This window comes from Telmatherina bonti (assembly GCF_933228915.1).
Source record: "Telmatherina bonti genome assembly, chromosome: 8".
NCBI classification, from domain to species: Eukaryota; Metazoa; Chordata; class Actinopteri; order Atheriniformes; family Telmatherinidae; genus Telmatherina; species Telmatherina bonti.
In genome coordinates this window covers 33573825-33596981 of record NC_136626.1, presented here as the reverse complement: position 1 = coordinate 33596981, position 23157 = coordinate 33573825, and the positions used below count along the sequence as shown (strand labels likewise).

The 23157-nt window shown below is 39.2% G+C and overlaps 1 protein-coding gene across 3 annotated transcripts in view; it reads right to left on the bottom strand.

Annotated features, from left to right (window-relative positions):
• Positions 1 to 22998, bottom strand: part of nme7 (NME/NM23 family member 7) — a 23163-nt gene extending 165 nt beyond the window's left edge. Inside the window, exons 1-12 of one of the 3 annotated variants that reach the window (XM_079245114.1) lie at positions 22856 to 22998; positions 22694 to 22778; positions 20655 to 20756; positions 20306 to 20472; positions 18447 to 18557; positions 15491 to 15541; positions 15109 to 15316; positions 14873 to 14978; positions 12343 to 12407; positions 8326 to 8394; positions 8078 to 8179; positions 17 to 572 (exon numbers count right to left, since the gene is read on the bottom strand). In XM_079245114.1, coding sequence (XP_079101240.1) covers positions 306 to 572; positions 8078 to 8179; positions 8326 to 8394; positions 12343 to 12407; positions 14873 to 14978; positions 15109 to 15316; positions 15491 to 15541; positions 18447 to 18557; positions 20306 to 20472; positions 20655 to 20756; positions 22694 to 22696 — 1251 coding nt within the window. In that variant the 5' untranslated portion in view covers positions 22697 to 22778; positions 22856 to 22998 and the 3' untranslated portion in view covers positions 17 to 305. Of the gene's footprint in view, positions 1 to 16; positions 573 to 8077; positions 8180 to 8325; positions 8395 to 12342; positions 12408 to 14872; positions 14979 to 15108; positions 15317 to 15490; positions 15542 to 18446; positions 18558 to 20305; positions 20473 to 20654; positions 20757 to 22693 lie in introns of those variants that run through there. The other 2 variants (XM_079245115.1, XM_079245113.1) reach the window with 2 other exon arrangements.
• Between the last annotated feature and the right edge of the window lie 159 nt (positions 22999 to 23157).

Sequence of the window (23157 nt, the reverse complement as noted above, 5' to 3'; positions counted from 1 at the left end):
CACCCTGCCGTCTGATGTTAAAATAAATATTGGGAGTGCGCTCTCCTCTGCACAAGACCTTTCTTGGTCATTACTGTACGTTCCAGTCTTGGGAAAATGGCAGCTCAGTCAGGCTAATGTTTAACAAGGAGGCATTTGTCCAGGCTACAGATCAGGAGTTTTCCTGAACAATGACGTTCGATGGGTCAGACCCACTCCCTGCTAAACAATGGCTTTGTTTCAAATTCCTCTGCCATTCTTGTTCTCCTCAAAACCAGTGTGATCTAAGCTTGCCCCGACCCACAGATCAGAGTCATGGGACTCGTCTAAAGGCACGCTTTTTCACACAGTCGAGGCGGTTTGTTCTTGGCCCAAACGCGAGGTACTTGTTTATGCGTGGAGCTTAAGACAAAGAGGAAAGTTATTTGTAGCGTGAGAGGGGCGATGCAAATGAATAACAGCATGGGCGAGAGTGGAGGACCCACCTCTTGAGCACCGTCTTCAGGGAGGTCTGTGCAGTGGACGGCGTTTCTCACAACATCTGTGCCGTAAAGGGCACGCAGTGTGTTTGGACGGAGCTGCCGTGCAATTTCCTGTTGAAATGAAAAAACAGTTTGATTGTGATATCTTTGCAGATAAAACAAGGACATATTTTACAGCCCTGAAGTTTAAACGGAGGGGAACTGAAAGAGGTACATTTCTGTCCAAAAGTCAAAGCTGCTGCGTGGATGATACAGCAAAGGTTTGAACATCCTGTACCCTGGTGTTACTAAAGCAGACTGATTACTCAGCGCTTGAACATGTGATCGTGTAGAAGTGGGCAAAATAAGAACGTACTCAGCAGACTTTGGAGTGATTGTAAGCGGAGACGCAGATTATTACAACCTCATACATTTCTCTGATCATTTCTACAGATTGTAAACAAAGCACACTTGTAGCTCTTGTGTTCTGTCTTGTTTATAGCTCATAAGTAGCCAGCACTTCTTTTTCCAGGCATTCATTTTGAGCAACTATTTCCTCCCAACATCAGACACTCCCAAGGTCAACGCTGGGCTCTGTTGCCCTGTAAGCCTACAGGAAATGCAACCCTCCCATAGGGTCTGTCATCAGGGGAGGGGCAACATGTGAATAATTCATTCACAGAAACAGTTTGAGTGTGAAGGCATGGAAATGTTGGGTAATGTGGTGGTAATGTATGTTGGGAAACGAGAATGGTGTGATTGTGACAGGAACAACATATGTCAGATGTCGTCTGTCCTGTGGCAAAGCAACACTTCCTGTATTCTGCTGGTACATGACAGCAAACACAAAAGGCAGGAACAAGACTCAAGGACATAAATCAACCTAGCCCTCTCCTCAAAGCCATTTATTGTCTTAAAACAAACAAAAAACTTTTAAAAAACTGTAAAACTAATCAAAGAAATGTATGAGGTTGTAATAATCCGAGCCTCCGCTTCCAATCACTCCAAAGTCTGCAGAGTATGTTCTTATTTTGCCCACTTCTATGTGATCGTAGATAGCAATCATAGATCAGAATGTAAGTAGTTGATCAGGTATCAGAAAAAAAATCAAACATTTCAGGTTGTATAATAATTTCCTCCTAATACATGATATATTATACAAGATGTCTCAATTTAATGTCCCATTTAATTTAAAATGGCATATAAAGTTTAAACTTTACAATTCACAACAATGAAAAGGTTGAAGGTTTAAAACTACAGGAACTCTACATCACCTAAGGACCACGCACCAACCTATTAGCATTTAGCTGCTTTTACTGTCCCATTTTGAATGAAATGGGACTGTAAATTGGGACATATTGTATAATGTATAAGGAAGAAATTATTATACAACCTGAAATGTTTGACCTTTTTCTGCTACCTGATCAACTACTTACATCCTAATCAAGCCTGGTTAAAAGAGAAGCCGTAAGGAAGTGCTGTGACACCATCCGCTGGTTTATAAACAGCGATTTAGGGGCTTCAGGTTTGGTTTGTAGTGTCCATCACAGCCAGAAGTCATCACATATAAATAATAAGGTGGAGAGATGCTTTAGATACCTTTATGCAGAAGCTACAAAACATCCCATAAAGTTTCAACATAGTCCAGTCTTCACAACATCTTTATATTGCTTCATTTCTGCTGCACAGTGAGAAACACACTCACTGGAGATGAGAACTGTTTTAGAAGTTGGTGTGGAGAAATGCAACGGTAACTGTAAACAAGTGGGAGACTGTTTAGTCCATGCGCAAAGGAAGATGATGGAGAAACGGAGTGAGGACGATGCCAAAGGGGTGTTCATCTACCAGTCTACCAAGACTAATTTAACCAAATGCTAACCTCCACCATGGTCATCATGTTGAATATTTATAACATAGTTGCTGAGCTTGTAGTTACACTCCACAAATTTAGCTCCTCTATCTGGTCTGAACGCTCTAATGCGCTCCCCTAGTGGTTTTTTATTTATTTATCTATTTGTTTATTTTTATTTTATTTTATCTAACAACCAACGGAGTTGGTTGCTGGTTTTTTTATTCATTTTTATTTTATTTTATTTAACAACCAACAGAGTTGGTTGTTGCTTTAGATGCAAAGTTATTCTTGAACATTTTTTATCTAAAGCACTGCCATGTTAATTTGTTACCTTTCGGGGTAACTGTTTACTTTTCCTTCTAGTCTTTCATCTAAACATTGTGTTTTGCCAAAGTTAAAAAAAAAAAAACATTACAATAAATCGTTACAATAGAAGTAAACATAATACCTGCAAAGAATGTTAGCATGCTGTTATAAGCATATTAGCAAACTAACTTTAGCATCTAGCTAAAAGCATATGCACATATGAAAATGCCAGCTTGATTTTAAAACTAAATTAATCATACTTAAGGGACTCTCTTTGTTAATCTTCATACCAACAACAGTATTTTTTATCTAACAAAGGAATCTGAAAACAAGAGTTACTGTGTTGAACTTCACTTTTATAAGAGAGAGCTCCTTTAACATAAATCACTGAAGAAAGAGGATTTTGGAGAAGATCATGGAGGTTAAACAGACTCATATCATTACAGCCCAGTGCTTTTAAAATTCTTGTTCCAGATGAGCACATTATTCCAGTTCTGTAAATACAGCAAGAAAAGCAATTCCAGCTTCTGTGATCTGCTTCCTCACGATGTGTAATTACATTTCTGAGGAGGTGAACACTCGGCTGCAGAGGAACTCCAATGTCGGGGTTAAAGCCACAACGTTGGCTCTCTGTCCATCTCAGTCAGGCTTATGATAAGCATCAGTCCTGTCCTGTTCTCCATCTCACAGTTTCCTGAGTTTGACGCTTTATTGGCTCAGACAAACAGAATAGATCCCTACAGCTAAACTGTATCAGTAAGAAGGAAGAGGAACAAGATTAATCCATGTCATGACCTGTTAGATGACGGTTCAGTGTCGGTTTGACATGTCTGCAAGCAGAAGAAACTACAGTAGGAATTTACTCAGGAATAAGAGAGCTCTTTGCGATGCACAGCTCCCTGTAATGGCTTCAGTAACCCAAGAGTGACTTGCTGTCAGTGTTTAATTTGATTTTAATGAGTCTCAGAGCGTACAGGACCAATGTTCCTGTAATGACTGCTGGCTTTTGTGGACAGTAATGGCCAGAGCAGAGTGACCTGGTGGTCACATGACTCCCCAGAGATGTCGGATTCTTCACGCACTGCTGGCTGTCCCACCCTGCTGAGGTGAAGGAGACATTGAACGGATCCATTATCACCACCATGTTCTATACGTGTTGGTGACAGATGGCCGTGATATGCAGAGGTACAATAAAAGGTGGAAAGCTGTTGAAACGCTCCTCAGAGCTTTTTATTCTAACATGGGAGAATAAAGTTGGATGTAGTTTAAGAGGGCGAATATTGAAGTTTAAATGTTTTTAACATCAAAACCAGTGCCATGCATACAGAGATTTCTTCCTAATTCTATCAGTCATTGCGAGATATTAAAACACTGTATAATGCAGGCTCTTCAACGTCTTTCCAATTTTGCACCTATGAAAATTTTTCTGAAATTGTTAGATAGATTTTTTGATGTAGTTTGTCAGACTGGTGTGTGACTGGTGTGAGACTGCCTCTCTAAAAATGCTCCTTTTATATCTATTGTTACTGATCTGTTGCCAAATCATCCTTGCTGTAGTTTTACCTCAGAAACATCACTTAGAACAACCAATAAGAGGCAGATGTTTCCATCTGGGGAACATCTAAAATCATTAGATCGATGGTATCAACGAGTGAACTACAGATGGTAATTCATGCTTTTGTCTGTTCAGGGTGAGACGACTGCAACAGTGTGCTGGTGGAACAGACTTTTCTGACTTACTCAAACAGAGGAGCTCAAATAACCTCTTTTATTAACGTTGCTTACCATAGCAACGACAATTCAGGCACAGAGCTTCCAAGCAAAGCCCCCCCCCCCACTCCCCGTCACCAGAGGTAAATAAATCCACTTTAACTGCCTCTTAATTATCTCAGCCTTTGAGTTGAGGGTCTTGAATGTTGCTGTTGGGTCCCTGATCAAGTACAAACCCCAGAAACATGGCTTGGGTGTGGTCCCCGGCCAAGTCCTCCATAATAATAATAATAATAATAATAATAATAATAATAATAATAATAATAATAATTAAAATAAAAAAATAAAATAATAAAATAATAATAATAGCTGTTGTTGATGTCAATAATAGTTATTATTATAATTAAAGTTGGATGTAATTTAAGAGGGCAAACATTTAAGTTTTAATGTTTTTAATATCAAAACCAGTGCCACGCATGATAATAATAATAATGATGATAATAATAATAATCATCATTATTATTATTATTATTATTATTATTATTAATAATAAAATTTATATATTATTATTACTATTATTATCATCATTATTATTATATTATATTATATATTATTATTATTATTATTAATAATAATATTAATACTGCTACTAATAATAATAATTATAATTCATATATATTATATTATCATTAGTTGTAGTAATGGTAGTAGTAGGAGGTTTTAATAAAACAAACTAAAGAGTTGGACATGCTAATCAAACTGATTTTGAAAACTCCTTGAAGGTGAAGGCTGTTTAGCTGGTTGAGGTAAGCACACACGCACGCACACACACTCACACTCAATTTCATTATATAGTAATAATAATCATAACAATAGTAATAGTATTTTTCTTATAAAAATGATCTCTTCTTTGTGAGTACTGTTGTACATTAAGATCAGTACAGCCGCCACCAGAGACCGCTGATATCTTGCCCCCCTGCCCCGCCCACCCCATAATAAGCCATTATGGGTTTAAAAAAAGAAATTGTAAGAGCAGAGAATTCATCAATCGGAGAGAATCTTATCCAGTTCCAACAGGAAATTGGGATCTTTTTGATCGTGGTGACCACACTGCAGTGCTTTTGTGTAGGAGAGGGCAGAAATGTCTCAGTTGAAGGAGCAGGGTGGGAGTTAAGTCTCAGAAAGTTAAGATGTGAGGAAGGGAGTAGAGGCGGAGTTTGGCTTGGCTAACAGAGGAGCGCTGTGTCCGTCCGCCCCGATATCAGGACACATCACAAGACATAGTACAATCTCATGACTGAGTGAGTGAAGTGGAAGGCAGCTGAGCTTGTGGAGGTGTGAATACATGTCCTGCAGAGTAAAACGAATGTTCTGCATCGTACATATAATTGTATTTGTTCTCTCCAGTAAGGAAACACTGGGTTCAATCGATCTGGTGTCGGCACTTCCATGATAAAATGTGTTTGAGGTCAGCGAATCCATCAATTCAACTCTACAGTCGTGCTAATTCACATTAGACCTGCACTGTTTACAAATCAGTCAGTCTGAACTGATCAATAGCCTATTCTTACCAAAAACAGCTGAACCTTAACTGCTAACAGGCGCTCTGACCTTTCCATGCAGAGGAGTTGGAGTCGGCTAATCCATCAGCAGGAAAATATACTGTACTTTGACACCTGCTCAGACACTAAAACAACTTCATCAGCTCAAATCAACGCTTTCCTCCCAGAGATCCCAGCGCTGCTGTTAGGTAACAACCAGCTGACGTTCACTGAGGAGGAGTGTTAATGCTTATGTGTTTTATCAGATGACACAGAGGTGAGTCAGAGGTCACGGAGTGAAGAAACTGTTTGACCTCCTGGTTGGTGAGTAAAGTCTGAAGCAATCAAAGAGGTAACAGAGACTCTGAGGGGGGGGGGGGGGGGGGGATACGAGAGGACAAGAAGTAGTCGCAGTCGACTTGAATGTCAAGTCGAAATCTGTTAAATATGTAAATAAAAATTACTGGAAACTTTTCACCTTCATACTTCATGGTATGATTCACTTCTTGTTTTTTATTATCATGGTTTTTAGGTGCTTTACACAGATCGATTTAATCCTGATCAACTTTTACTGTCATTTTCTCTTAAAAACAGAAACATCCCAATTAAATCTGCACAGTTTCTTTAGTGCCTTTCTGGTATGAAATCAAACTACAGGAAGATGATGAGACTTAATTGGTTTGGCATCATTGAGCTGCGTTGTTGTATCATGTGACCTGGAAATCATTAGCTAATTATGAAAGCCTTTTCCTGCTTTGTGGCAGCAGGAACATTTCTGTCCGTGGCGAGGGCGGGCGGGTGGGGCTGCTGGTTAAAGACAGAATGTTAATGTGGAAACAGTAAAAGGAAACAAAGTGACGAGAAACAAGCCGAGTCTTTGATCATTTTTACATCTGAATCACAGCAGCTGCTGCGCTGGTCAGAGAAGCAGCACGAGCATCTAGTTCCTCAATATTGTGGGAAGCAAACACAGCATCTTATCATTAGTTTCCACATCACGCACCAGCACAGACCTGCAGCTCTGGTCCCACTGTTCACACGAACATACAGGTGCTCCCAAACACACACACACACACACACACACACACACACACACACACACACACACACACACACACACACACACATGCACACACACATGCACACACACACACACACACAGTTATGTGCTTCACTTCTGTCATTGTTTTCTTTCAGACTGTTTCAGCTGTAAAATCTACAATTTAATCTACAAATCTAAATGAAAATTCCTCCTAAGTTAATTTAGTTACGTCTCCTGTCATCAGCAGGTAAACGAGCTCGGGTCAAACGACAAACACGAAGCTGCCTGAATGGTTCCTAGCTGCCAACTTTAATCACTTGTCTGCACATGTGGCCTAAATTTCAGAGGAAAATAGTTGCTTTGAGCATTTAGCCAAGGCACAGAAGCATGTATAAAAACGCGAACAAAAAGAGCCACATAAAATGTCCACTGAGGACAGTGAAAACTAAACTCTGCAGCTGGTTTCGAATGAAAAACACACAAAGCTTCATGACAGCAGAAATAGCTGAAACCTACATAGTTACATCCATCACATATGAACTTTCTTTGTTGAAACATTTTTTCTTAGTAATAAACTACAAAGTCGTTCCCTTTAAATGGAGCCACATTCGTAAGCAGAATGCATTTGTGGGATGAGCAGCAGAGTCGAGAAGCTAAGTCACGTTGTTAACCAGCTAAAAACCGCAGTTCTCCTACGTTCTTCTTACTTGAAGCAGGAGATCGGGTACTTGTCAATCAAAAGGACACGCCCCTAAATATGTCGAACTATGAGATTAAATTACTTTTAAACAAGCGAGTTAGAAAAAATTCACTCTCCCCACAGTTGAAGGTAAACCTGACCTTTTAAACCTAAAATGGATTTCTGAACCAGGCTGTAAACATGTTTATTCCTGCTGTGAAGTTAACATGGAGTCTATGGGGATTCGCTCTGTTTTGGAGCCCCTAGTGGATGAAGGGGGAACTGCAGTTTTATGTACCTTTCCTTTATATGCTTCCCTGCATACACATGCCGAGTCACGCATGAACCACCACCTCTGCAAAACACCGCCCCACACTCTAATGCACTGTGCACCTCCTCCTCATATAAATGTCTCCTACAGATATAAAATTTAAAATCCCACAACATCAAATCAAGTTTTGTACTTTTTTATGTTGTATCTGTGCAGCATGATAAGTAATTACCCACCGGATCTGCAGGCCCGCAGAATTCCCTGAAGGTCTTGGGTGTGTCTGTGCCATGGATCTCTAAGGCCATGCAGCGTCCAGAGCACAACTCAGTCACCATATTCTGCAAATTTCATTTAAATGTGAATTAAATTATCATGCATAAGAGCAGAGAGCGAACAGAACAGATAAGAAACAAACTATTTCAGTAACATCTCATGTAAACTTTGCTTTCTTGCAAAGTTTATTATGTGTTGTGTTTACACTCACAGGATAGTCTGCAGTAACACCTTTGTAGATTTCATAGAACTCTTCTGCATTGGCCCGGTCAACGTTGAACTGTCAAAACAAAAACAAAAAAATGCAACAAGGAAACTGTAACAAGTTATGAATGTAAACAAAAAAATAGGATAACAATACCTTTATTTATAAGCTAAACAAACCCCCTCCTCCAAATATAGGAAAGAAGCTGAGCCTTGCTCGGATTGTAAATATGAATTTATTGTATTTCCAGTAAAGCCCAATAAAGCTGCCACAGTAATGGAGCTGATTGATTTATTTTGTCCTACAGACTCACATCTGATGGGGACAACATGAATGAACTGTGAAGGGTCACTGTTTGCATCACTGACGCTCAAAGTTCAATTAAGAGGCTTGGCAGATAAGAGGAGCCAATACAAAGCACAGATTGCATGGGAATATGGGAAACGAAGTAAAAGTAAATAAACCCTTTTCTCTGTGTGGACTAAACTTCTGCTGTTTTAGGTCAGTTGGGACTTCCTAAATTATTTCTGTTTGCTCAATAAAGTACGACAAAGAGATTGTCTCTAAAATCTGCAATTTTGGGTAAAATTTACTTTAAACTGCTTGACTTGGGTCAAACATTTTGGGTTTTCCTCCAAAAGCTTCTATTTGTCTATTAAATATAATGTGAATTGTATTTAAGTGTCATAAAGACTTTTGTAGTCCCGATTAAACCCATGGAGAGCATCGTGTCCAAGGGCTCTTTGGATCATTGAAATCAATCTCAGACACTTTTGATAATTAGTTTGCCAGGTGAGCTCATCCATCCATTTTCATAACTGCTCCATCCAATTCAGGGTTGCAGGAAGCTGGAGTCTGTCCCAGCAGTCGTTGAGCGATGGGCAGGTACACCCTGGACAGGTTGCCGGTCCCTCACAGGACCATCACAAAGAGACAAACAACCAAACACACACTCCTAGGGACATTTAGAGTAGCCAGTTAACCTGACAGGCTTGTTAGGTTAGAGGCCACTGTTTGAGCCTCGTCCCCAGCCGAGGATCGAACTCGCAACCTTCTTGCTATGAGGCCAAGGTGCTCAGGTGAGCTCAATTAAAGGAAAAACTACTTAAAAAGGACGTTCTACATTATTGAGCAGACCATCATTTTCAAGCAACATGGGAAAGAAAAATGATCTCTGCGGCAGAAAAGCGTGAAATAGTTGAAAACCTTGGAGAAGGAATGAAAGCCTTGGATGTTTCACTAAAGCTTGAGCGTGATCATCATACCATTAAGAGATTTGTGGCTGATTCAGAAAACACACAGGTTGAAGCAGATTAAGGCCTGATGAGGAAGATTTCTGCCAGACAAACACATCGGGTTAGGAGAGCAGCTGCTAAAATGACATTAGAAAGCAGCAAACAGGTATTTGAAGCTGGTGCCTCTGGATTCCCGCAAACTCCAAGGAGCGGGGTTCTCCAGAGGTTTGCAGTTCTCTTCGGCCCCCCCTGAACAACGTTCACAAGCAGAAACGGCTGCAGTGGCACAAAAATACATGAAGACTAATTTTCAAACAGTTCACTGATGAGTGCCGTGCAACCCTAGATGGTCCAAATGAAAGGAGAACTGGATGGTTGGTGGAAGGCCGACAAGGCAGCGACGTCAGCAAGGAGGTGGGGGAGTCATGCTCTGGGCTGGAAAGAGTTGGTCAGCCCCCGTATGCTCCCTGAAAGTGTGAAAATGACCTTCTGAAAGGTATGTGGCGTTTCTGACTGATCACTTTCCTCCACCGTACAAGAAGAAAAAACAAAACAGAACCATCTTCGTGCATGATGATGCACAATGTCATGCTGCACGGAAAACCTCTGCATCACTGGCTGCTATGTGCATAAAAGGAGACAAACTCATGGTGTGGCGCCCATCCTCCCCCGACCCTCAGCCCTACTGAGAGCATCATCAAGCAGAAGATGTATGAATGTGGGAGGCAGTTCACATCCAAACAGCAGATCTAGGAGGCAATTCTAACATCCTGCAAAGAAATCCACACAGAAAATTTTCAAAAACGCACAAATTTAACGGATACAAGAATTGTAAAGTTGCTATCGAATAAGTGGTTCTATGTTAAATGTAACATGACCTGTTAGGATGATTTTTTTATTTAAGTAGCTTTTAGTTTCAGTAAATATGAATCTCTAATTCTGTAAATCTAACAAATGGCTATTTTCACTTCTTACACTCTATAAAATACTTTGTTGTGTGTAATAACTTAAACAGTAGTTTTAAGTTTAGGAGGTTTGTTCAATAACATTTTTACTATAATCTGATGGCTAAGGACTTAAAAAGATTTACTGTCTTTTGCATCAACTATTAAGGGAAATCAGAGAAAAATCTTATTTGTATAATAATTTCGAACACTGTGTAGGAATGTCACACAACTGGATTTCACCATTATTCACACTATTAAACACCCTAATTAATGAACCATGAACTATTAGGGCTGTGACAGCATGTTTTGTCCCAATTCGATTCGATTCAGATTTTTTGGGTGCCAATTCGATTTAAATTGCGACTTTTGTAGACTAAACACAAAATAAATGTAAAAACTTTTTTTGTTTTTTTGCACGTCATTTTCCTTAATTTCAATGAGGAAAACAACACAGTGGTCAGATCATCATTCTGTTGCTATAATGCCCAAGAAGACAAGTAAAAGGATAAATAAAAACAATAAAATTGACAATGATATTATTATGGATTATTTTTATTTATTTAAAAAAGATCAATTTTTTTAAACAAAAAAATCCATTTTAAAATCGTGAAGCAAAACATTTTTCTTCAATTTTCCTACCCCTATTAACTATCATCACTTTACATAAAGAATTATCTAAATTACACCATGAGATCTTTGCAGCTTGGAAGGAAGACCAAGTTGCACAACATCAGCATGTTGCTGCTTGTGTTGCTTTGTTTTCGTGACATGTCAGTGAAACAGGTGTGCTGCGGTAGTAAAGCACGGCTCAGGAAGAGTTATTCCCTCCAAACAAACAGGTGAAGTCATCCTTGTTGGATTTTTTTGTGGTTAATAAAAAAGAAAAGGGTGTCATTGTCTGGGATGGCTTATCAGCCTGTAAACCATCTAATCATTTCATCATGTGTCATTTAATCACGTCGTTCTAATGAAAGGTTTATACATTGCACATTGTGTACACTGTAAGTACTGTTTATATTTATAATATCTTTGTAGTTTAGATCCTGTGTTGTTTTTATTGGTGTTGACTGTGTGTGCACAGCGTCGGGAGCATGCACCACGGCGTTTCTCTGCCATGTTGGAAGAATTAAAATTAAATAATAATATTAAAATTTAACACCTAAATGAAATGTTAGCATATCCTTTGCAGGTTTATATTGTGTGCAACTCAGGCTGGCCTTTAAGTGCAACAGGGTGCGTTAAGAGGCGTTCACTGACTGTCGCACAAACTATAGTTTTTATGATGCTTTTGCAGTAGTGGCTTCTTCCTGAGTCTACTGTACTGGTTTCACTGTGGATATGACTCTCTCTTACCAGCTTCAGCCAGCAGCTTCAGAAGGTCTTTAGTTTTTGCTTTGGACTTCATGTCTGGGCTGATTTCTCTGGATTTTCTCATGATGTCAAACAACAAAGCAGCATCTATGAGGTGTAACCTTAAAATACATCCACGAGCGTGCCTCCAATTACCTCAGATGTTCTAAGTTAACCTATCAGAAGCCTCCAAAGGCTTGACGTCATCATCAGAGCTGTCCCACGTTGTTTAAAGACACAGTAACCTTCATGTATGTCAACTTCTGACTTTAAAGAAAGTAAAAAACATTATTGTGGTATTTAGCAAGGAGAAATAATCATGTTAATCCTATCTGAGCTGAAATGGGAGATTAGTCCGATATAACTTCAGACAGTGAGGAAAAAAGTTTGTGTTTGTTAGACTATGTGTTTAAATTTTTGGTTCTGATACATTGTGTGAAGCTTTTTTTTCCACAGGAAGAGAAAGAAGAACTGTTTTGTCAGAGTTTTACCATCTGAAGAGCTGAGATTTCAAACCCGGCCGCAGATATGGAGTTGAGGATCTTCCCGGTCAGGCCTGTAAACACATCAGAGATGTTCATATCTGCCAGCATTTATGAGTTTTTTTCCTAAGTTTATCCAGTGGAGTGTTTTAAAGCTGCAATAAACTGCTGAGTGAGATCCAGATCTGATAAGCCTCTGGAGGAAAATACATTCATATCCAAGTTAAGAGATATTATTAAACATCAGCTTTAGCTTTCACTACAGCGACCTCAGCAACTCCTTCTGTCTGCAGAGGACATGTTATTTCTGTCCAGTCAACCTTTCAGAAGCTGAAATACGGAGCTGTACATCATGTTACCGTGGCAATGCACCGGTTTTTCTTTTTAAAAATGGTGCAGCTGCAATGACAAACGTGCATCGCTGACTTTGAAGGTCACACAGCTGCAGACACATAATTGAATGACGGCGCCAGTCTCATAATCTCAGTCTGACATCCAGATAAAAAGTAGCTCGTGTTCTCCACAGGACAAGATGCTTTCCGCCATGTCTAAACGCTGCAGTGTGGCGGCATCGTTTTCATTTGCCAGGTAAGGCAGAGAGCCTTGATGGATCTGTCTCTGGCTCCGTCACAGTCAGTTTTGTATATTAGGTAATAAACCACCTCCTGAGTCCTCCCTGCCCTCCCCAGGCGGCAGCCAACAGCCTGCCTAGCACAGACACACACACACACACACACACACACACACACACACACACACACACACACACACACACACAACACAGCTCCCCAAAGCAGTAGGTGCTGTTGCTAGGAGATCCTATTCTGGGTGCCTGGCAACAGAAGCTTCTCTATTCCGGTCATGTCTGAATGAATTTTCAGACACAACTTCCTTTATCAGCGCTCTGATAGGCTGTGTTTTGTAGACGTAGCTGTCACGTAAATTAGCTACTTAAGTGATCCTCGAGGGAAATCAGAGCGAGTGCTCGGGTACGATTTGTCCGGAGGTGGGCACGCCGTTCAGTCTGGGCTCCTATTCCTGGACCAGACCAAATACATCACGACCCGTCTGACAGTAAACAGCGCGATCACATCAGCAGACGGAAAATTGCAACTAGTGGATGTATAAAAGCAGTGTGTGTCAAAAGCTGACAGAGAAAAGACGTCAGGCAGATGTTGGGGAATTAGGAGAAATATATCTGTGTCGAGTTATTCAAGATCACAGAATCAAGTTGTGTTACTTGTTGAGACTGTAAAAGAGAAAACGTTTGTGTCGGTGAGCAATAAAACAGCCTCTGCTACAGTAAATAGCAGAGTTTACACGTCATTATGTCAGCAAATACCTCCCAAGCTGCCAGACCACAATGAGCACAGAGAAGTGACTGGTTTAACTGTGTAAGACTGCAGAAAGTCAAACTCCTTTTCACACACAAACAGGGAAAATAGTTCAGTTCTACCTTTTGAGAAACTTCATATGGTGGCTCAGGTAGTAATATTTACCAATGCAGGCCTACAAATACATCAAGCATGTCTGAGGTCATTTTCACTGCAGCTGAAGGCAAGTTTGACACTTACTTGGTCTCTAATAAACTTCTCTCACACCAAATATGTGAATGTGTCCTGGCAGGAAAATCACAGGTGTAGAAACAGAAACTATAAAAAAAAACAAAAAACGATGGCTCCTTTCCATTTAGGCTTGGCAAGAAGTCAGGCCATAATACCAGGGTGCTGGCACACAAACTTATCTGTTATGTTACTGCCACAGCTTCACACGATTCTCTGTGAGAGTGGCAAACCCTGAACCTAATAAATAAACACTGCAAGTTAAGAAGAATGGCTTTAATACGATACAAAGGACTGTTTCTGATGAACACAAGAGTCTAACGCCAAGCTAACGGCCCCATATGAGATTATCTAAAGTTAAACGGCAACAAAAAGTTCTCAGTTTAGCTTTGTACATGGATGCTATGCTAAATTAAAAACGAAGGAAAGGATTGAACAAAGTGGAAGTCATGCCAGATGAAGTCGTAAGGCAAAACATCACCAAGGAAATAATGGAGCTTCCATCTCTAAAAACAGGAAGGGCATTAAAGACAGACTGGATCATATCAAAGCTAAACAAATGACCAGTAAGGACATGCACTCGAGATCAAATATAGATTAATATAGATTAAATCAGTTTATGTGGGGACCTTGTTGAGATAATTACACCAATGCACTGTGCTGGGTCCAGGACAAAAAACACAGGCCTGTCCTCTGTCAACAGCCTTCTGTGTGCTTACTTCAGCTCTGTCCAGACAGTTTCACATTTCACAGGTCAGAGCTCTGGTGGCATGTCCTGTGAACGGGGATCAAGGCAGGGATTTGGAAAACTCCAAGGCCAAATGTGCCGCAAAGACATGAACGGCCATAAGAAGTAGCACAAGCCAGTATAGCTGCATGAAAAAAGGATAGATGTAACAAAAAAAAAGAAAAAAGAAGAGACAAAAGACTCATAAATACATAAACAGATGCTAAATAGATGCTAATCATGTCCTTACCCTCTGATATGGCATGAGGTTTGATGATGCAACATGTGCAGTCTGTGCAGACGGCTGTGTTGGAAGGACCATGACCAATAGTGGATGGGAAAAAGAATTCAAGCTCCTGACAGTACAAGAGTTAAAAACAAAAACACGTCAGCAGGTATCATCATGTCTGGGAATGCCAATACAATTCGGGCTACAAAAGTGTCCACGAACATGAATAAACTCAAAAGTTAGGGGAACGTCCTCACTCTGGCTGCTGCTGCAAGTGAGTCAGACCCGTGGCCAACATTTTGGATGCCATCTGTTCCAAACTGGGCACGGAGACTCAGTGGCGCCTCCCTCTGTGCCGCAGCAGAGTCGACAGGTCCCAGGAGCTTCCTCCAGACTGATATGGCCTCGTCACCCATCAGCTCCATGGCAACAACAGGACCCGAGGACAAAAACTGCACCAGGTTACTGCAAAAACAGATACAGGAGTAAAGAACTGGTCTGATTGGAATCAGCAACTCTGAATGTGCTCGAATGTCCCATCAGTGTCATTAGGATCCTTATCAGAGCTTCTGGTAATCAGGACTGATATCAGAAACCTCCTCTACACAGATCTGGCGAATCATTTACACAGGCACTCACCTGAAGAACGGCTTTGACTGATGTTCCCGATAAAAGTCTTCAGCTTGGCTCCTGTAATGGAACAAAACCGTAAACCAGCATTAATCCGGCACCAAAGGATCTTGTGATTTCAAAGCAAACTCTGTACAGACTGAATGTGGTCTGTGATCATTTTGTTTCAGCAAACACGATCACTACTTCCATCTAATCACAGTCTGTGATTGTGGTTTTTCTTACCAGAATCCCATATTTTCTCTGCATCGGGTCCCTTTAACAGCCTGCTCTATATCATCATTTGGTAGAGCAAATTTTTCAGTGATTACAATCAATTTAGTCACAAAGTTGTGGAAATGAGCCTACCTGAGCCATCTTGGTACTTGGTGTACAAAATAAGACTTATTCCATTACCATTCCAACTTCTGACCATTTTACTACTATATATTACTATATTATGAACAGTAACCTCAACCACTTGTTGGCTGAATCTTATCTATGTCCAAGTGAAAATAAAAATTCATCCCTTTTCTTAGTAAATTAGTCAAAAAAAAACAGTAAAACTCAATTTTATGAATGTGAAGAAAAAGGAGCGGTACAGCTAAATGTGAGAAATTACAGCACATCACTCTGAGACCTCACAGTTTTGCTAAAATATTCACCCCTTTGGTTGCGTAACAACCTGACATTGTATTTATGTTTCTTTTCAAGCTGTGTGCAATCCAGTTGTCACATGATTTTAGTAAAGATACACTCGTAGAAAAGGGTCTCAGAATTTGCATCGCCACTAAGAAAGCAACAAACGGATCAGGGACAAAGTGCAGACGTAAAAATTAGGGCAGGGTTATATAAACAAACTCTTCATTTCCGTTTAAACACCATCAAATCTGTTATTAAAACGTGGAGTTGATATTCCCACAATAAACCATAATAAAAGGGAAGAGGGCCAAACCTCAGATCAGATAAAAAAAAAAGGGCATCAAGTCTTTATCAGGCACTCAGTGAAATAGCAGGATGTTTTATTTTTCAACCACAGAAAAGAGTGTAATCAAAATACTGGTGGATGTTTCAATACTTGGATGTAATTTTTCATGCTGAAGATTGATCTCAGTGAAGTAAGTTCCATTACTTCCAGTTCCATTAAAAAGTTCCATCAAAGAGATCTTTGATGGTCGGTGTGGAGATCTCAGTGTGGTTCTATGATTTAGTGTCTCAGCATGCAGGGGCATACTGTATCTATATTGTATGTATATCAAATGAAGAATACAAACATAGCAAACCGCCCAAGAAAGGCAACAAGGAAGCTAAAGGTAACCCTGAATCAGCACAAACTGGAGTGTTTGTGAATGCAACTTTATCCAGTGTGTAAAAAATACTGACATCTAGTGGTAGAAATGGCCATAAGTCATGATTTCATGAATCAAGCAGAGTTGTGAATGCAATGATGCATGATTGGGGGTGGAGGTGGTGACCCAAGAGTGGAGACGGGAGCCATGGATGCAGAGTAAGGATGTTTAATTCCAAGAAAACCAAAAAATTGAAGGCGGGTAAATGCAGGTGGCAAGACAAAACTACATGAACCCAGCAAGACTAACGAAATGAACAGGCAAAGTCAAGACAAGAAGTGAGGTTATAAATACACAGAACACAACAAGACACCGCGGAAACAATTAACTAAATGAACCCATGTGAACTAATGAACATATACAAAGGCAAAACAGGAACACACTCCAACGTGAAACAGGAAAAAGACTTCAGAAAACACACATCATGACAACATAAACATGTTTTCATCCGTAAGTGGACCCAGTGTCCTCAGGTACTTTGTGTACATGTCTACTGTCTTCTTATATGGTCCCTTTAAGGCAGTATTTAACCCAAACAGTGCTGTAGCTCCTCTCAGAGAAAGCTGGAAGGCTGAGAGGGTTCTCACTTCACACACAGAGTTGTTTGTCCATTCAGAGACACCGTAGTAAAAACGGTGGCAGCCTCATGTATGTAGAACCACAGCAAGTAGATAAAAATGCCTCATTCTAATAGAATAAACACATAACAGTTAATTTAGTAAAGAGATTAGATACCAATAGAGACAGTTTTTAATGATTTATAATCATGATCTTTGCTTTTATTTCATGCTGCGCCTGATAAAACAAGATGTCCTGGAATGTTTGGCGTTTGCCAGAAGACATCAGGGAGACTCCTCACTCATGTGGAAGAAGCTACTCTGTTCAGATGAGGCTAAAATTTAATGTTTAGGCCTTTAAAACACATCACTTTAAAACTTCTGGGAAACCCTGTTCCCAATGTGAAGCACGGTGGTGGTAACACCATGCTGTGCTGATGTTTTTCATCAACAGCGCCTGAGGAATTAGTCAGAATCGATGGATGCTGCTATATGTAACACTTTCAGTCTTCCAGACAATCAAAACTTGAAATAAGGTTTCTGCAAGGGGCGAATACGAAGGTTTTGTTCCAGCTGAGTCTAAGCTCACACCTGAAACTGAGGAATCTCATATGATGTCAAGATTGTCACACACCACAAAAAAATACCCAGCCTGAAGAAGTCACAGCGGTTCTAACTTATAGGACAAGTAGATAAATTTACAACAACATGCACTAAAAGTAAAGTCACAGAAAACCACTGATGTTGGATGAAGTACATACAAATGTATACTTATGTTCTTTAGTATTTTTTCTTTCTTTGTTTCATAATCAAACATATTTTACACCAGACAGAACAGTTGAGGCAAGAATTGGCTTGATAATATAATTACACCGTGACTAAGCACCTGATAAGAGAGTTAATTAAATACCTATGTTTTCCTGCCCCTTATCACACCATATGTTCCCAGAGTGTGAGAAAGCACAGCTATCCATCTGTTCTATATTGGCAGCGAAACAGCCTATGTCTCCCTCTTTGAGAAGAGTTTCTCTGATACACCACATTGTTATTACAGTGCTATCGTTAGACACTCAAACTTACCATGTAAGCTTTGCCATTTTTGCTTTGGTCACAATAAGGTTGGAGGAATGTATCAGCTCAAAGATGTCTCCAATCTTGGCCCCGACATCGGGCTTTATGAAAGCAAGCGTTCTGGAGAGGCAGAGATGAAAAAAGTAAAGGTCAGAATTTCACAACTTGGTGTATTCGGCTGCATGGTGGCATGGTGGTCGCTGCTTCAAGCCTCGGCTGGGGGAGGTTTGAAAAGTGACCTTTCCCTGCAGATTTTCCCACCGTCCAAAGATATACACGTTAGGTCAATTGATCATTCTACATTCTTCCTATGAATCAATTTAATGAATGTTGTTTGTCCATCTGTGTCTGGTGTCCTGTCCAGGGTGTACCCTGCCTCTGGCTTGATGACGGCTGGGACTGAGTGGTATGGAAAAGGAATGAACTTGGAGGTCTTATGAGTGAGTCTCGCCATCTGGTTTTGGTCACTTTGCATCATTCTGTAGCTTAAATCTGGGCTTTTGCAGGGACAACAGATAATGGTGTGAGCCTGGTCTTGACGCCAGTCCAGGATTATTTTATATGTCTTATTTTAGCAGTGGTGCTTTCACTAAAATACAGGCTTCTGTCCAGCTGCAGAGATGTTCGTTCTACTTGCAGAAGATCTCTGATGGTCAATTAGTTTAACTCTCTCACCTAAACTCTTTCTGGTTCTTCTCCTATATTTGGTCAGGTGGTTGTAAACTTCTTTTATTCCTCAAATACTGAGGCCACCTTGCTCGTAGAATACATTTAGACTTAATAAATAATTTTATCTTTGCTTATCCAAAATTTTATCTTAAAGAGTTCAAGTAAGAATTCTTAGACTTGTGGAAATTGTGGAACTTTATATGAATACTTGGGAGTTTATTTAATTCACTACAGATGGTTTGATAGTGTTTAATAGATGTTTTTATTTTGAGAAGTACTTTGCTTTTACTTGTGCTATACCAGTGGTTCTTAAACTTTTTTGCTGTCGCTGATGTTGTTGATTTATCAACAGTTGCCATTGGTACTTTCACAGATGTGTTCATGTTTTAGTAGAAATGGAAAAGTGGTGTTTTATGTAGCATAGCTGTATCGTGCAGAGAAGAGACAATATGTGAACAGGATCCAGAACCACCATGGTTTTCTCTGGACCAATGCGCTGTTGAAATGATCTGAGGCAAAGTTCTGTGATCAGATGGATGAAAATGTGAAATCATTTCTGGAAAGCACAGACACCATGTGCTGCACACTCAAAAGGAGAGGGAGTTTCCAGTGGGATGGGGTTGCATTAGTGCTGATGGCGTGGGCAGCTTCTACATCTGTGAAGCTCCATCAATGCTGAGAAGTACATGAAGGTTTGCAGATTTCAGCAAGACAATGTTAAATCACAGCCGGCCACCAAAAATCCAGCAACAATTTCCAGGACTGGAGAGCAGCTAAAATCCTGCATCAGACCAGAACGGGACAACATTACTTTCCTAAAATTTCAGCAGCTGCTCTCCTCACTTCCCAGATGTTTACAGACAGATGTTAGAAGAAGAAAAAATAGCCTGAAATGGTAAAATGTCTCAATTTCAATATCTGATATATCAATTTTTTTTTCTTCTTGCACTTTATTTCATACCGTGAGCTGCTGTAACTAGTGAATTTCTCCACTGTGATTAAAAAAAGTGTAAGGTCTAAGTATCATACTGACAAAATATAAAAATGACGTAAACTCCAGTAATCTCTACAAAACAAAGGAGCAGAACTAATATGGAGCACGTCATTACTTTGCATGTAATGGAGCTCAAAGCTGTGAGGCATGTGCTGTAACTTGAGAGGATAAGAGGGAATTACAGCACAACTCCAACCAATCCTACCTTTCTTCTTTGCTGCCGAGTTTGTTTGCCGTGTACATATTTCCATAATCTATCAGATTTAGCTGCCGCGAGAACACAGTGACACGATTCCCCACAAACAAGTCCTCTTGACGGACGCCATCATATTTTATCCTTTTTAAAAACCGCTGTTGTTTCTTCACGTCAAACTGCAAAGACAAAACAAAACTCTGTCATTTTTCTAAAAGTATCAGACACTCATGTAAAGTTAAGATACTTGAAAATCAGATATATCAATTTTGTAATATGTTGTAATCTTTTGCGCAATGAAAACATTCATGGCTCTGAGATGAAGCACACTTGGGTACTAAGCAAATAAGTAAATGTTTACCATTTCCACCGAGCCATCCTTCGGGTAGTAAAAGAGATGGTAGGGCCGCACAAGTTGTGCAGCAGGATCATACCACTCAGCAAGAAAAACGTAGCGTTCCTCCTAAATAAATAAATAAATGTCAGAATTTAAAACAATGCTGGGCTTGAAATAAAAAATTAGTGAAGAAGAGTTTTACAGATACTGTAAATGGGAACAAAAGAAAAAATTGTGACTGGAACGAACTGGCTTTTTTTTGTTTATTTAGTTAAATCAGTTTTCTTTTATGTAAAGTACTTTGAATTGTCTTGTCACAAGACTGTAAAGTAAAGCCAAATAAAACTCCTTTATCCTTCACATTACAAGAAAAAAAATGGTTTACTGATAAAAGAAAAGATGATTTTAAAGCTTCAGAAGAGAAAGATATCTCAAATCTAATCAATTACTCTCTGACTGAGTCTAACTTTATTACACATTTTACAAATTCAGTCTTTGTTTAATCATAATAAATAATCTATTGTGGCCTTATTGTACAGTCATCTCTGCATGTAACACATTACAGTTAAAGCTCTACTTTTGGTTTTGTTTGGTTTTAACTCCACCGCTGGGATGAAACAGCTCTGTGACCTTGATTCAGTCTCTTCTTGGATGTGACTTCAGGGCAGGTGTGTCACTTGTATAAATTTTACTATAAATGCTTACAAGCTTAACATTTTACAAAGTTAGTTTGTAAAATGAGCAGATATGGAGCAATTATGTGTCACAACTCAAAACTGGATGACAGCCCAAGTGTACACAGTGTATCTGCTGACCTTCACAAAATACTTGAACAGTTGAATACAAAATACTTGAAATTTACATGGACTAAACTGTTATAGTAAGATAAACTGAATAATAACCATATTTAAATAATCCCCTCAATAAGTGCCACTTTTAATAACAAAAGTGTCACTTATTGAGGCATGAAATAGGTGACACTTTAAAGAGGCATGAAAACATGGAATTCACTACCGAAGAACATTAAGTTAACCACTGATCTAAAAAACTTTAAAATATTATTAAAAGACTATTTCTCAAAAGTACAGGTATCTATATAAATCATAATTATCATGGTTTGGTAATAAAAGTAAAATAAATACAAATCTATGTGTAATAGAGTAAACTAATTGATAATGTGGATAGAGGTGTTCTAGAAGATTTGTATTATAGATAATTAAATATATAGGTTGATTTCAATTATGAGTAAGCATATTTTTGTGCATGAATAGGGTGTGTATTACAGTAAACTGTTTATATGATATGTATTATGGTTAAAGTACTGGAAAAAACATGAATGGACATGACATGCATGCAGATAGTGTGTAAAAATGGATGTAAAGAGATGGATTTGAGTATGTAAATAGCTTGTATTTCCAGGATTGAACAGAAGTGCTGATGTGCTGCGTAACTTTTACAAGTTTTTTTTTTTTTATGTTATAATTGTGCCGCACCCCAGGAAGAATAGCTGTAGTTTGCTACAGCTAACTAAACTAAACAGCTCGTATACATTTAACCAACTAAATCATACTCATTTCATTGCTAACCATATGAAAACGTTAGTGTTAAAGCAACAAAGAATAAATCAAAATGAATTTCCAGTTTAATTTCCCAGTTCCCCCACACACCCTGACTAACCCCAGGAAGAAAGCTGTAGCTTGCTAAACTAAACTAAATAAACTTAACTAAAACACGTGGTGATTATTTTAGGTAGTATTTGGCTACAGCTTTAGCAAACAGGTAACTTACTTAATGCTTTGCATATAAGGTTGGGAAAACAGATAGTTCTTACTATGTCCAGAATAGAACTTTATTTATATATATTTAAAAATGTCAAAATTAATGTGGAGGTATACCTCCACATTAATATGATTGACAGGATATTGTTCAGTCTAAAACAGCATGTTATGCTATGTTGATGTAGCTAAGCTAGCATTAGCAACAGCTTAGTTTGTTTACGTTTTTACTAGTCCAATACTCCACAGAGAAACCAACCCTTGTTGAAAACTGTTAGCTTAACTTACCATTCAAACAAATGAACTTTCGCTGCAACTCTTATATTTAGTACAGCTGATAAATCAATCGTCAGGTATTCCGGGTTACCCGTTTCTATGGAAACGGAAGTCGTGTTAGGTTTAGGCTGCTAACGTACAGTTAGCAAACAACCTCTTATTTGGTTCGATTACGTTATAGCCGACGTTCTAAACTGTATATCGTTTTCACACAACAGTTGGGCAAAAGTGGAATCTTGCATTACCATACAAGCAAATAAATAAAATCTTAATAACCCACTGCCAGTGTTAGTGTTAGCATTAGTCTAATCTAGCTAGTCCGCGCATGCTTCGTCTCTATAGTAACCAAATTGAGGTGCGTTCACTTGAAGTTGGAAAAACCGAACACCGTCCTGTTTGTTCAAAGACATCTGCTGTAAACCAATAAAATGCTAGTTTGAATATCGTTTGCTGATGCTAACTATAGTTAGAGCTTG